The following is a 14792-nucleotide window of genomic DNA, read 5'->3' on the forward strand; positions in this document are numbered from 1 at the left end:
TTAAATATATCTACCTGTTCCAAAGAGGAATCTGTTAGCAAGAGCTTTCAACATTAGCAAAACAGAGCAGGCTCATTATTCCTGAATAAAAATAATGCCTGGTGCAATCCCGGAAGCAGCTGCCTTGTTTGGATAGCTGCACTGAATTGTGGGTACTCTGAAAATGGCAGACACTTCTGAGATCATGCCACGTGGCCCAGGAATTGCACAGCCTGTTCTGCTTCCTTAATGTGAGCCCTGGAGCTCTTTGAAGGGTGTAAGATGAGTGACATGGGGTGAAGAGGAAGTTGTGGGGCCCAGTGGGATGGGAAACAGGACTGTGGGGACCTATCGGGGCAGAAAGTGGAACAAGGGATACTTCAGGGAGCAGGGGAGGCCTAGGGCAGGGTCTGTGCTAGGTCTCCCAGGGCTTCCCCCAGGCCCCCTGCATCCTGTGCTTTAACAACCACATCAGGAAGAGAAAAATGGAGGATCATAAGTGAGATAATCACATGGTTGCTTCACTTAATAGCCATTTGTGACTTCCAACTGTAATAGGCAGGCTCCATTATGATCATCAGTTAAGGACTAACTATGCAAGAGATCAAATATTATCAGGCATTTTCAGCTGTCAACTTCCAAGAAACGATAAGAAAAGAAACTGAGAGAGAAAGGATTATTCTGACCACTTATGATGCTGGCTTTAACTGCAGTAAATTTATCTCTTATCAATTTCCCCTCCCTCTTAGAAATATGCCCTATTACAGTGGTGGCTAACCTTTTTGGGCTCCTGTGCTGAAAATTGCATGCATGCTCAGAAGACAATGTGTGTGCCCCCTCAAGCCCCCTTACCTGCACTGGGCATGCGCACACTTCCCAGCTTAATTCGGCCTGTTTGAGGCCTTCCAGAGGCTCAAGGGAAGCCTCTGCGGCCTTTGGAGGCTGAAAAATGGGCCTGTTTCATCACTTCCGGTATTTCCAGAAATACAGAAAGTGACGAAACAGGGCTGTTTTTCGACCTCCAAAGGCTGCAGAGGCTTCCCCTGAGCCTCTGGAAGGCCTCAAACGGGCCAAAAATAAGCTGGGAGGCACGTGCATGCCCAGTGAGGTAAGTCTGATTGGGGCTCACGTGCTGGCACAAATGGCTCTGCGTGCCACCTGTGGTATGCGTGCCATAGTTTGCCATCACAGCCCTGTAACAACCATTTCCCTATTCCTATCTTTTAAATGGAAATAACTTTCAGAGCTGTGCAAGTTTGGATTCATGTTTCTTTTAAAGAGCTAGAAGCCTTGAAATGTGAACACAGCATGTCTACAACTTATTAAACAGATACGACAATATCTGTCCTCAAGGTTGTACAGCTGCTATGTTCAGAATTCCATTGCAACCGCACAACCTGGGAAACAGATGTGGCTGCAAAATGAGTTAGTCAAGTGCTGCATTCATGCTCCTTCGTGTTCTGAAATACCTATGAATCAAAATTTGAAGCATTAACCTACTATTTTTTAAAAATAATTTAAAATTAAAATCATTTAATTAAATCTAGGTTCTATAACATCTCAAGACTTAAACATCAAATATGTTATCAAAAAAGCACAACAAAGAACGTTCTTCCTGTGCCAACTCAGAAAGCTTAGGCTGCCCAAGAAGCTGCTGATACAGTTCTACAGAGTAATTATTGAGTCTATCATCTGCACCTCTATAACTGTTTGGTTTGGCTCTGCAACCAAACAAGACAAACACAGACTTCAATGGATAATTAGAACGGCAGAAAAAACAACTGCTAGCAACCTGCCGTCCACTGACCTATATCCTGCACAAGCCAGAAAGAAGGCTGTGAAAATATCTAGAACCCTCATATCCTGGACATAAACTGTTTCAACTTCTACCCAGGGGTGGGATATGACAGGGTTAACCACTGGTTCAGGATTTACGAGCTTCCCTGCCTGCTGTGAGCCACGCCTGTTAATCATCATTAGCATGCTTGCCAAGAAGCAGCCTTTGAATCAGCCCTCTTTTCTTAGCTGTGCCTCGTTCAGCAGATGAAGTTGAAAAATCAGGAAATAAAGGTAAGAGCCCGAGTGGACGGGTGGGCAAAAACATCAGTAGACGTAGAACCAGTTCTATGTCTTCTGCTCTTCAGAGCTGCCGGTCTACATAGGTGGACAGCACCGGTAGAAACCCACCCCTGCTTCTATCCTCAAAACGACTCTATAGGGCACTGCACATCAGAACAACTAAACACAAGGAGTTTTTTCCTCCATGCCATCACTCTCCTAAACAACTAATCCCAACAACGCTGTCAAACTATCTAGAAAGGTAGAATTACCATCATTATTCTCATCTTCCCTATTACCTATCACCTTTATCTTACAATTATCTTTGTTGCTTGTATATACAATTTATATTGTTTACTTATGATTTATGTTGATTGTTTACAGTATCCATGACTTTCACTAAGTGTTGTATCTAATGTTTTACGATGAATGTATTTTACAGTGATTATGATAATGATCTAGCACTATTGTTGTATATACACTGAAAGCTTATGTACTGGAGACAAATTCCTTGTGTGTCTAATCACACTTGGCCAACAGAAAATTCTAATTCTAAATTTAAAATTCCAGCAAAGTAAAATAACAGAACTGGCTTTTTTGTTGAAGCCTTCTACGTTAGGTTTTTCTAGGAAACATACTTACCCCCTTTTTCCAGGTCTTATTGGAGGGCCACTTCTCCTTTCATTTCTTGGCCCTGAAAAGTTTCGTCCAGATTTGGATGGGCCATTATTGCCACGGCGATTCTGCCGATCAACCCCAGGTCTCTGACTGGAAAAACTTCTCTTAGCTATTTCTCTTTTAGGAATTAGTGTATTTTCTCCTGTCTTAACAGCTCCCTGTGCTGTGATGTCTGCTAATCTTTTTTCATCCCTCTCGCGTCTCTCATTGAAATCACTACTTTCTGAAGCAGTTTCCCATTCTTCATTTGCCTGGTCTGAAGAGTTCTGATTGGACAAGTCAGGTGTCTTACTTTCTGAAACCTCCAAGGTAGTGCTTGGCTGCTCATTAACAGCATTACTCACTGCCACACTTGATGATGAACTAGTTGTGACTTCAATTATTTTTGATGCCGCCTCTCTTTCTTTTAATCGCCTAAAACGTGGTGGCTTGTCTTGCCTGGGAGGTCGTGCAGGCCTTTGCCTTCGTGGTCGTTCCCTTATAGGATCAAATTTCCTCTCAAACTTTGCAGGAGGTCTTTTATCCAACTGTATAGGGCCATAATGTTCATGTCTTCGTTGCGGTTCTCCATCTTCAGCTTTGGAGATTTCTGTTTGTCTTGGATTCCACTGATTCTCTCTGTATCCTGGTCTCCTAAGAATAGATGGTCGAGGTGGGCGACCAACTGGATCCCTTCCACCACGTCTAAACATCCCCCCTCTGCCACGTCTAGAAGGTTCTCCTTTAGGAAGAAAACCTGGTTTGGTCTTATTTTCATCTTCTCTTACATATGTTTTATCAACAACTCTATGGTCCCCACGAATGTTATTTTCAGGTTTGAAAGATAGTAGGGCTTTTGAAGATTTTTTAACATCTGCCCTTTCTTCTCTCTTTGGGTGTTTGCCTTTGCTTAAGCTGTCTTTGTCTGACAGAAGAGTATCACTTGCACTTTCATGTACTTCACTGTCAGAGTCAGTTTCTGAGCCTCTTTGTCTTCGCCGTTTTGGAACTACTTCAAAATCAGAGCTCTCACTACGGGTTTCACTCTCCTCCCTCTGCCTAAGAGGACCAGAGGCAACATGTTCTACTCTGGGTTTATTATCTCGGTAATGTGGATAATCTCTATTGTGACCTCTGCCACCTCGACCCCTGCCTCCATAAGAACCTCTATAGCTGCGCCCCCTAGAGTAATATTCTCCACGTCCTCTTCCTCTGTATCCTTGGTCTGGAAACCAGTCCCTATTTTCTTTCCAGTATGTTCTGGGAGGTACTCCAGGCTCCCTTTTTACTGGTCTGGTTTCAATACCAGGTCTTTCTACGGTTTGTTCTTTGCTAATTATTTTTTCTGGCTGCTTTTCTTCCTTCACATTTGCAGGTTGTTGAACTGGTAACTCTTGTACACTAAGTGGTGGAGCCTCAACTGCAGTTTGTGGAGTGTTTGGCTGTGGAACTGAAGGTGGAAGTGTTTGGACTGTAGCTGGCGGCTGAGATACAGGAAGTACTACTGCTGCCTGCTGTACAGTGACAGGCTGAACAGTAGATGTAATTATAGGTTCTGTGGAGTTGTCTGTACACTCTGCAGTTTGTGATATGTTCTGCAATGTTTTCTTATCATCTGTAGTGGCTTTCTCTGGTTCTAACCTGGAAATGAGCATCTGATCCCTTTTCTCAATTTTGTTGACTCTCTCGTTTGTCAGTCTTTCTCCCTCCCGTTCTTTCTTCTGTTCACGTTCCTCTCTTTGTTCACGCTCTTCTTTCATATCACGAAGAATAGGCTTTTTGATGGGACCAGATCTTCTCATTGGTCTGTCACTACCTTCCTCTCTTCTACCATATCCTGGCCTTGGACCCCACCTAGTTTCAGATTTAGGTTTAAAGGGCTTTTCAGGTTTTGATCCCTCTAGCAACCTACTACTTGTAAACCCCTCCTTTTTTTGCTTGCTGTCTACTCTTTCCAGCAGTGGTTCTTTTGTTTCAGTGTGTCTGTTGTTTATTTTGGGAACATTTGCCTGTGTATTGCCCACTGGTTCTTCTGATTTCAAAGAATGAGTTGATCCATGAGAAATGCTTCTCTTCAGAGAAGAATTATTCTCTTCTATAGGCACCTGTTGTTCTTTGGAGCTTTCTGAAATATTTCCTGCAGTTACTTCAACATTTACTGCCAACGGACATGTATCAGATTGATGTGGCTGTGCATTTTCTAAAGACCTGCTTGAAGTCTGTATGTTCACATCCTCAGATTTTTTGAAGAAGTCTGTCTTTATATGGGGGTCTAACTGACCCTCTTCTCCTGAGTACACTGCTTGAACTATTATTTGATCTTGATCCAAGAGTTCTTCAGACCTAGAGGAAACAAGCCACATTTTCAGCTGAACTCTTATCAACCATTCTAAACAACTGTGGTCGCTAAATGAGAGACACCTGTATATACAAGCTTTAAATTTAGTTTACTACTGAACTATTTTAGCAATATTAATAGCTATTTGTAGATGTCTTTTATACCTTATAGCTGATATTCAAGGGCATAGTAGATAATGATGAGGGATATGCTGGATAATCTTTTTTAAAGTGGAAAATAGTCCATAATAAAAATGAAGGACAATGCCTCTGCTTTTTCATTGCCAAATATCCATCTGTTAATTCTAATAGTTTAATGGAGCTGGAATTACATTTACATTTTTCTGTTGTTTGTCCAAGAGAGACAATTGTACTGAAGAATGTGGTTATTATCTAAGAAAAACCACTGATTAGAAAAAATTATGTTGATCCTTTTATATTTTGAAAGTCAGAGGTATGCCTGAATGCAAGCATCGTAGAGAAGGAAGCCACACCATACACAAAAATCTGAAGATTACCTTATATCGATAGTTTCTTCAAGGATTTTGGGGGAGGTACTAGTCTGTTGAGGATCTGCATGAGCATATGGTTCTGACCCCCACATCATATGTGATTCTGTCAGTGGTATGGCATGTTCCCTCGCTGATCGAGTAACATGATCAAAAGAATCTGAACCAGCTCCGGTCCCCTCTATTTGATCCCTCCTCAGAAGTGGTTTAGGAGGTATAATTCCTGAAATGGAGATATTCAAATTAAGAAGCATAAGTGCTAGGATTGTCATCTGATTCTTCTGACTGTTAATATGGAGGGATAAAACTGTCAGTCCTTCAAACAGATCAGATTAAAAAACACAAAGTTATGAATGTTAATACTAATGTTAATACAACAAAATCACATCAACAAGAAACCCTTCTTTTACCTATAAGACACAAAGGAGGGACAAGCCTGAAAGGCTTTCTTAAAATTATCCAGCTGTTGACTGGGTTGCAGCTCTTTCTCCTATTCCTAAGTTACTATTAGAGCCCATAACATACAGTGAAAAACTGTTTAAAAATGTATAAACAAACATATCCTATAAATATATTTTGTTGTAGGAACGTATTTTTGCAGTTGGGGCACAACCACAGAAGAGATCATATTCCTGGTAGCTATTCATTTATCCTCAAAATAATGTCATTAGAGGAATGTTTCTAATAATGATAGTACGGTAGCTTTCAACATACTCACTTTGAAATAACCCTTTGAAATGCCTAATCTCAGAATATTTATGATGATCTATAGCACAAGATCAGGAAAAATGAGAAAATTGAGAAGTTCAGGATAGAAGTATACAGCATACAGTAAGAGTTATACCAGGATGCATGGGAGGCATATCCATAGTAGGTCTTCCTGACATCATTCTTGGATCCACATAAGACTGCATCATGAGCCACCTTGGATCAAAACCCACAGAAGTCAAATGTGGGGGGTGCGGTTGCATAGGTTGATACAATGGTCTATGTGGTGGTGGGGGAACAGGACTGCTAGAAGGTTGTGATGGTGTAGATTGTGGTAAAACTCCTTGCTGCTGTTGTTGCCACTGTTGCTGCTTCATTTGCTCCTACAAAAAAGCAAATATGGCAAATACAATCAATGTTTCCTCTGTACAATTTATATATTTAATTCATATTTTCAGCTACAGGTGTTTTAATATTATGTTTAATATTAATTTAATGTTCTTGGTGTCCAAACTCCCAATTCTCTCTCTTTATGGTGGGAACTTTGGTAGCATTAACTATGACAATGGATGGGTAGATGAATAAATAACAAGTAATTTCTATTTACATATAAAACATGTAAATTAAGCAAAAATAGTACACAGATATAATCTATAGGTGTAGAAAGAGCAACTAACATAAAATTGCTAGATTATATTTGGATCATGGAAGCTATTACCATATTTTTCGGAGTGCAACCAATCTACGTACTTTCTCCACCCTCAAAGTGGGTGGAAATGCCTGTGCATTTGATACAGTGAATGTTGCTGAAGCCCCACCCACCCACCGACCCCCACCCTTTGGCCTCCCAGCAATTTGCCTTCTTGCAGCAAACAGCCTGTTTCAGCTTCAACACAGCCTGATTAACACAAGCAGCTGATTGTTGGTTGGATTGGCCCCCGGACAATCAGTTTTTTCAGGCTGCAGGGATTGCCACAGCCTATTTCTGCCTCCGCAACCCACTTTTGACCTCCATACGCCCCATTTTCCGCCCATTCCCATCCCTGCCGCCCAGAACGGGGCGAATATGGGGCACGCAGAGGCCAAAAACGGGGCATGCAGGGGCCAAAAATGGGGCCTACAGAGATGGCAATAGGCAATGACAATCTCTGCAGCCTGAAACAGCTGATCGTCAGGAGGCCAATCCAACCAACAATCAGCTGCTTGTGCTAATCAGGTTGTGATGAAGCTGAAACAGGCTGTTTGCTGCAAGGAAGCAGAGGCAGATTTTTTTTCTTGTTTTTCTCCCGAAAAGCTAGGTGCGTCTTATACTTCGGAGAGTATTATACTCCAAAAAATATGGTACTTATTCCGTGGAATCTACAGTTATAAGCAATCTTTAGTTACTTATTTGTTTTCATAAAGGCAATTGAATAAAATATGTACTATAAAGCTTAAGATAAATCCATTACCTGTTGTCTCTGAAATCGTGGTGGCAACGATTTCTGAAATTGCTTTGAATAGCCAGAAGAAACAGCAGGACGAGGCTGAGCTCCAGAATCAGGCTCATTTTCATGTGAATTGTCTTTTTCGTTATGACTAGTTTCTTGTATGGTGGAAACAAGTTGACAGTCTGTCCAAGGGGAAAGACAGAAAAGATTAGTGCCACATACTGTATGAGTTAACTGTTAAAATGATGAGCGAAACAAAATATATAGTTCAGTGTTTTATAAAAAGTTGTCATGAGTAGCTTAAATCTCAAATTAGGCAAGCTGGTATTAAACCTAAGAATCAATTTCAAAATATTCAGATGTTCCAACTAAAGTTATACTGGAACGTTAAGGGCACTCTGCAGATTATTAGGGTACCAAAAATGTTCAAAATTATACTGTAGCGGACTTTCCAGGCATTATTTGCCTGGGCCTAAATTGTTGGAGGCAATATGTTGACTCTGTAAACCGCTTAAAGCACTGTAAAGCGGTATATAAGTCTAAGTGCTATTGCTATTTTGCAAAACTCTATTTTAAACATATTTAAAAATGTGTTCCTCAATGCCTATTTCAGGAAGTCCAAATTTTTAAAGTCTAGATCTGGCTTAGATTCTAGTATTCACAAAATACTGTTTGCTTCCAATCTGAGGTATAGATCTTGAAATATTGCCAAAAGTTCTAGTCAACTTGAGTGAAAACAAGGAATGCTGAAAACTAAAGTATAACTGTATGTGGATGACAATTATATTTTACATTAACAAAAAGAATTGATGCAAACCTCTTTCTTCCTCACTGGTGGTTTCTTTTTCTTGTTTCTCTAATATCACTGGGGCAATGGCAGACTCCTGAGGCTCAGAAATTTCAGTTTTAGGTTTCTCATCTACTTTAGGTATCTCTTCCACTTCTTCTTTCTCCTCTCTTTCTTTCTCCTTTTCAATTTCTTTGTCATTGTCTTGATTTTCTTTTATTTCCACATCTATCACGTTTTCTTTCTCCTTTTCAATAGTTGTTTCCTTTTCCCTTTCAATGTCACTTTCTCTGATCTTTTCTTTTTCTTTCAATGGGTCTTCTTGAGCTGGCTTTGGTACACACCCAAATTTCTCATTTAAGCGTTTTAATTTCTCAGCACATGCAGCTTTTCTTTGTTCCTCCATTCTCCGCTCTTCTTCTTCTCTCCTTTTACGGGCTCGTTCTACTGATGCAGATATTTCTGTCTGCTGTCTTCGCCTCTGCTTCCAAATCTCATCATCATCTGGTACTGGCCTAGGAGGAAAGGAACCTTGCCTTCCTGATCCTGCCATGCGATCTGGAAGTGGATGCTAAAATTAAAAAACAAAACAGTAAACATCTAAACCAAAGATATACGATTAAATTCCCTTGCCTTAATACATAGGCAAAATTCTTTGGAAGAGAGACCTCAAAATAATTTGTCATAAAATCTCCACCCAGGTTTAATAAACAATAAGTAGTACCAATTATAAATGAAAAAATCATTGCTGGAGATCCTAGAATTTGATCTATTTTCACGAAAGAATAATCAAAATGTATATACATTTAAGAACACTTAATCCCTAAAATGTACATACAAGAACATTTTCAGTGTTAAGAGATATTTAAAATAATCCTTCTTCTAAAAGATTAAGTATTTGTTTGCAAGGCCTTTATTATTTTGAACTTGTGCATGAATTAATTTTTAATTCCTTAGGCTTACTGAAATCTAAAATTTAAGGAATAGTAGTTTTGTATTTTAAATTTTAATCTCCCTCCCTGAAATCTTGCCATCTAGTAGGACCTCAGAAGCATGACTTTTCTGTGGCTGCCCCTACCTTGCAGTACCCTTTCTGCCAGCAATTCAACAGGACTCCATTCTAGGTTTTTTGGAAAACCATCAAGACCTTGCTTTTTATTGATGTGCTGGCATTATGAGTCATGGTGGCACAGTGGTTAGAGTGCAGTACTGCAGGCTACTTCTGCTGACTGCCAACTGACTGCAATTTGGCAGTTCGAATCTCAGCAGGCTCAAGGTTGACTCAACCTTTCAGTGGGTAAAATGAAAACCTAAATTATTGGGGGAAATATACTGACCATGTAAACCACTTAGAGAGGGCTATAAAGCACTGCAAAGCGGTACATAAGTCTAAGTGCTATTGCTATTATATGGGTAGAAGGCATGGAAGTAGCAGTGAAGCATCCCAAGTGGGATAATTAAGGCACAGGTTTTTTTTTTTTTATTACTGCCTCATTTATTAGTTTTATGGTTGTTGTAGAGTTGCTTAAGATCTGTGGTCATATAAATCAGTTAAATAAATAAATGCATCACTTGCTGCATCTAATATAGAATAAATGACTGCAGTTAGAAGAAAAAAAGACAAACAAATACACCCCACACATTCATTTTGGAGTTCAGCCTATGAATTCAGCAAAGGCATTTTAAAAAAAGTGTGCAAATTCAACTTCTTACAATTATTCCAACAGAAGCTATCAGCATTTTATTAAAAAAGACAGGTAAAGGAAAATGTGTATATGAATCAGAGATTATTTCTTTTAAACAAACATTTTGATGATACCTGAAGAATTGATTTTGCATGAAGTCCAGAAGTATTACTTCTCTCAAGTACTGAAGATTGTGCTGGCAACACTCCACGTCCCTGTTAGATTTTAATAAAAAAAGTCTTTGTGGATATTTGTATGAAATTAAAACGCTGAACAAAGTTAGTCATTTCAAATGGGGCAAATTAAATTTTACTTAGAGGAAGAGTGTAAAAGAAGGAAAAATTGAAATATTTTCCCTAATACATATTAATTTATCTATTTAAACATGTAAAATTATTTGTTTTTAAAAATATGAAATTATTCTGATATATAGGACATGATAAAATTATACATACATACATTTCAAACAGAATTTAACAACCATAAAACCTAGCTGATTTTAAATACTGAAACCAAGAACAAGTAAACATTAATCAAGAGTCTTGCCGAAACGAAGCATCTTCTGCTTGTGCCTAAAATGTGTAATCAAAATATATTTCAAATTTATGGAAGACAACGCTTTGCCAAAGCAATGAAACTTAACACATAAATATATATTATACATATATTACACATAGCCCTAATCATAAAAGGCTACGGTTAATTTAAATGATCAATGGGAAAAAGGTCAAATTTAATTGCTCCTGGAAGCGAAGGAAGAAATATTTTTACTTCAAATTTTCATAAACTAATAAATGAAATTCTGCTTGGAACCATAAATGCCACTTGTAGCATGAAAAAAAAATTGCACATTTTTGCATATGTGCTTAGCTGAAGAAAAAAAATGCTCTTTAGGAACAATATGATTCTAAAGAGATAGTAACAAGACGTACCTGGTCAAACTGACTGTTTTTGCTATATGCTCCTTTTGTTCCAACCGATGGCAAAGCAGAAGATGATTTAGGTTCTTCTACATCTTTCTTGTCTACATCTTTAGTCAATTCATTACTGCATAAAACATATCAATGGAAACATTTCTGCATATATTTTTATGTCAAACTTATTTTACAATCTTTGTACTAATTTCATAAATATTGCATTACTAAAGCAACCCCATCAAGTTTTTAAGGTAGCTGAAAATGGAACCATGAACCAACCAAACGCAGAAAAACAAAATTAACATCATGAGAAACGTGCAGAGATTACAAATATACACACCCTGCCTTTTATTCAGAAGCTTCAGATCACATACCTGTTGCTCTCTCTGCCACATCTGAGAGATGATTGTCCCAAAGTCATTGAAAGAGCACAGGTGACTGATAATCCAGACCAGGGGTCTTCAAACTTGACACCTTTAAGACTTGTGGACTTCAACTCCCAGAATTCCTCCTCCAGTCATGTTAGCTCAGGAATTCTGGGAGTTGGACGTCCACAAGTCTTAAACTTGCCAAGTTTGAAGACCCTTGGACTAGAACCTGGGAACTCTCTGCTTCTAGTCCAATTCCTTAATCACTACACAATGTTAGTTCTCAAATGTGAAACAAGCTAGATGGATAACGACATGCTCAACATTATTTAGCTAATGTAAAGTCTATAGTTAAACAGATATTTACACCCCATAGATACCTGTGCACTATATCACAATGGCAAACTAATGCAAACATTATACACAGAACATAAAAGACTAGCAGATGGTTTTTATATTTTTTGTATCAGTGTGTTTATTACCTGTTTTCCTGTTCTTTCTGATTACTTCCCTGTTCATCATCATCACTGAAGTTCAACTGTTCAGTATAATCTACTTCACTTTGAGCTCCTAAATAACAAATTGGAGATTAGCACGTTGAATACTTTTTTCTGTTTGCAATTTTAGTTTGATGTATATCAAGATCTACATTGCTTACCAGCCCAGCCCTCATCGGCTTCAGCATCTAAATTATCAAATTTATCAAGTTCTTTGAGTTCGTTAGCACTTAGGATTGCTGGACGTTCTACAGTTTCTGAGTTCCGTGAAGAAGGCCCCCTTCCTCTTGGGTTTCTAGAAAAAGAGAAAACATGTAACACATTTGAATTTAAAACTTAGAAAATGGTACTCAACTTAGATAACAAATGAGAGAAAATTATATTAGCAGGATTATTTTCATACAGCATATTTAAGCAGGGATTTGATTTATCTAAATAGATGAATTGAGATACTAGATAGATCTAAAGCAATCTATCAAGAAATGGTTTAATCTGAATTCTTGCATGGAGCAGGGGATCAGATGTCAATGGATAAATGGACTCTTCCAATGATTGAAGGATTGGTTTAACACAGTGCTGAAAAAATACTGAAGTACATTTTTAACTAGAAGCTAAAATCAATCTTTAGGAGTCAGTGAAGATATAAACTAAAATTCTTGGTATATATACTGAGGTCTCATTGTCTGCTAAGAAATTACAAATTTCAGCCACATAATGTACTGTAAATGCACAATGACTGACTTTCTGGATATATAATTATACAGTTAATAAGCAAATCTAGTTCTAGTACCAAGTGCAAACTGATTTTGGAACAAAGCAAACAAAGCAATTGGCTTCCTCACCTGCTGCTCTCAGATGGGGCAGGAAATCTGCTGGGACCTGCCATTGCTGGATATGCTAGTTTAGGGTACTGATTTAGCATCTAAAGAAAAGAAGACTAGATCAGTAATAACTAAATCTGTATGAAAGTTATACATAAAAATAGGCTGCATGAATACATAAATGCTATGCACAAGCCAAACTGTAATCTAAACAAAGATAAATAGGTTCCCATATGAAAATTTAAACTAATAACTATTTAAGTTTTTAAAAAGTAAAAAGGAATTTACTAATTTACATAGCAAACTTATGCAGAAGTATATCATCTTGAAATTTGATGGCTCTTATAAACATGCATTTTGCATTTCATCCAGATCTATTAATTTCAGAAAATGTATGGCTATATTTTAACAATTGTAAATTAGCTTCATAAGATTACGTGATTACATGAACAATTACATGAACAAAATAATTAGTGAACATGTACAGTCCCTTTGGTCAGCCTTCACATTTCCAGCTAAATCTGAAGAGATAGATATATCATAGGGTCCCAATAGGAACAAAATCACTTTAAGATAATGTCAGGCAGGGTGTTAAACCATACTATGAATCAGATGTATTTTTGTCAGTTCTGAAATATCATTATTTTCCTGACTTGTTTTGTCCAGTATTTTGCAAAAGTATAATTGAAACATTTCTATAACTGCTTAGTCAACCAGGAAAGGAACACGTAGAATGCCTTCATAAGCAAAACAATTATTTACATCTTAGAATATTAAGCTAAGATACAATAGTCTGAAATTGCTAATTTCTGTAACTTCAATTAATACAATTGAAAAACATTTCTGACATCTCATGCAGCCAGATTATAAATCATAATAGATTAAATAATTGATCTATCCAAAATAGTCTGGTCTATTTTCTTAATAAACTTTAAAGCAAACTATGGCAATTAAGACAAAAACAAAATTTAAATATGCAAGAACTTTGTTCTTGAGTAGAAATGAAAAGAGATAGAACTGGCTTGCTTCTGATCTAGCAGTTGGAGGATTCATTATGTTCTATACTAAGTTTCAAAACAATGGTCATTTTGAAGGCAGTTTGTATATTCATGTATTTGAAAAAGATATTCCTGCCCAATGATTCAAATTTAATATACATTTTAGTTCTATAATTGAGTTAAAAATTCTTCCATTTTTCCATGTGTAGTGTGATTAGTAGGACTCCGGAGGATGGTAGAGAACAGGAAGGCTTGGAGGAACGTTGGCTATGGGGTTGTGATGGATCGAACATGACTTTGCGACTAACAATAACAAGTGTGATACGTGTCTAGAGGGATAAGTGTGAGACGTTTCTGTGTTGCTGGTCTGTTGATGTATGCCTCTTATATCATACTGATGTCAGCCTTGAGGTCCATTTAGAAAAATGAAAAAAGGCACTGGCTTGATTGCTGATTGTAAGGATAGATTTAGTATTTTTTGCTCATGTGTTATAAATCAGGGATCCCCAAACCCTAGTGTTAGGAATTGGGCCAGGTAAGTGACAGATATGCTAGTGAAGCTTCACCTGCATGTGTGCGGGATCTAGGTTGCACTCAAAACTCCACCGTCAGCCCTCCCAGATGGTAGAAGACAATTTTTCTTCTGGAATTGGTCCGTGGTGCCAGAAAGGGTTGGGACCACTGGTATAAATGATACTATTGACAGCAGAGCCTGGTAAAATAGGAGGAGTGCAGTGTGCTGGCTTTTTAAAAAATTTGTTGTGTAATGGTAACCCACATTATCCATGAAATTAAGCAGGAATAGGCCAGTTTTGAAATCAGCACAACTTCTTCCCATCCTGCCAATGAAATGTTCAAAAACATTTAAAGAAATCTTATAGTATCATAGCAATGGGTGTGCAATAGTGTTACTTGTTTAGGTTGGGGTTCAGTCTTAGAGCTGCTAAACGTTATTTGTTTTTAGAAGCTAAATAACTGCTAACTGAAGATTAATTCTGTTGTTCTGCAGTAAGAATGTTGTGTTTTCTCTTCTATCAGAGT

General features: G+C 38.0%; 1 protein-coding gene across 5 annotated transcripts in view; it reads right to left on the reverse strand.

Annotated features, from left to right (window-relative positions):
• The window catches only part of PRRC2C (proline rich coiled-coil 2C), a 79361-nt gene that overhangs the window by 49602 nt on the left and 14967 nt on the right, over positions 1–14792 (reverse strand). For 4 of the 5 annotated variants that reach the window (XM_026703394.2, XM_026703392.2, XM_026703393.2 and 1 more), the window contains exons 7-16: positions 12775–12854; positions 12094–12227; positions 11918–12005; positions 11083–11197; positions 10285–10365; positions 8496–9036; positions 7700–7860; positions 6385–6631; positions 5550–5763; positions 2680–5037 (exon numbers count right to left, since the gene is read on the reverse strand). In XM_026703394.2, the coding sequence (XP_026559179.2) occupies positions 2680–5037; positions 5550–5763; positions 6385–6631; positions 7700–7860; positions 8496–9036; positions 10285–10365; positions 11083–11197; positions 11918–12005; positions 12094–12227; positions 12775–12854 (4019 nt within the window). The remainder of the gene's footprint in view (positions 1–2679; positions 5038–5549; positions 5764–6384; positions 6632–7699; positions 7861–8495; positions 9037–10284; positions 10366–11082; positions 11198–11917; positions 12006–12093; positions 12228–12774; positions 12855–14792) is intronic. The other variant, XM_087930506.1, reaches the window with a different exon arrangement.

The sequence above is a fragment of the Pseudonaja textilis genome, chromosome 3 (assembly GCF_049901715.1).
Source record: "Pseudonaja textilis isolate UNSWEBS1 chromosome 3, rPseTex1.2, whole genome shotgun sequence".
Classification (NCBI taxonomy): domain Eukaryota; kingdom Metazoa; phylum Chordata; class Lepidosauria; order Squamata; family Elapidae; genus Pseudonaja; species Pseudonaja textilis.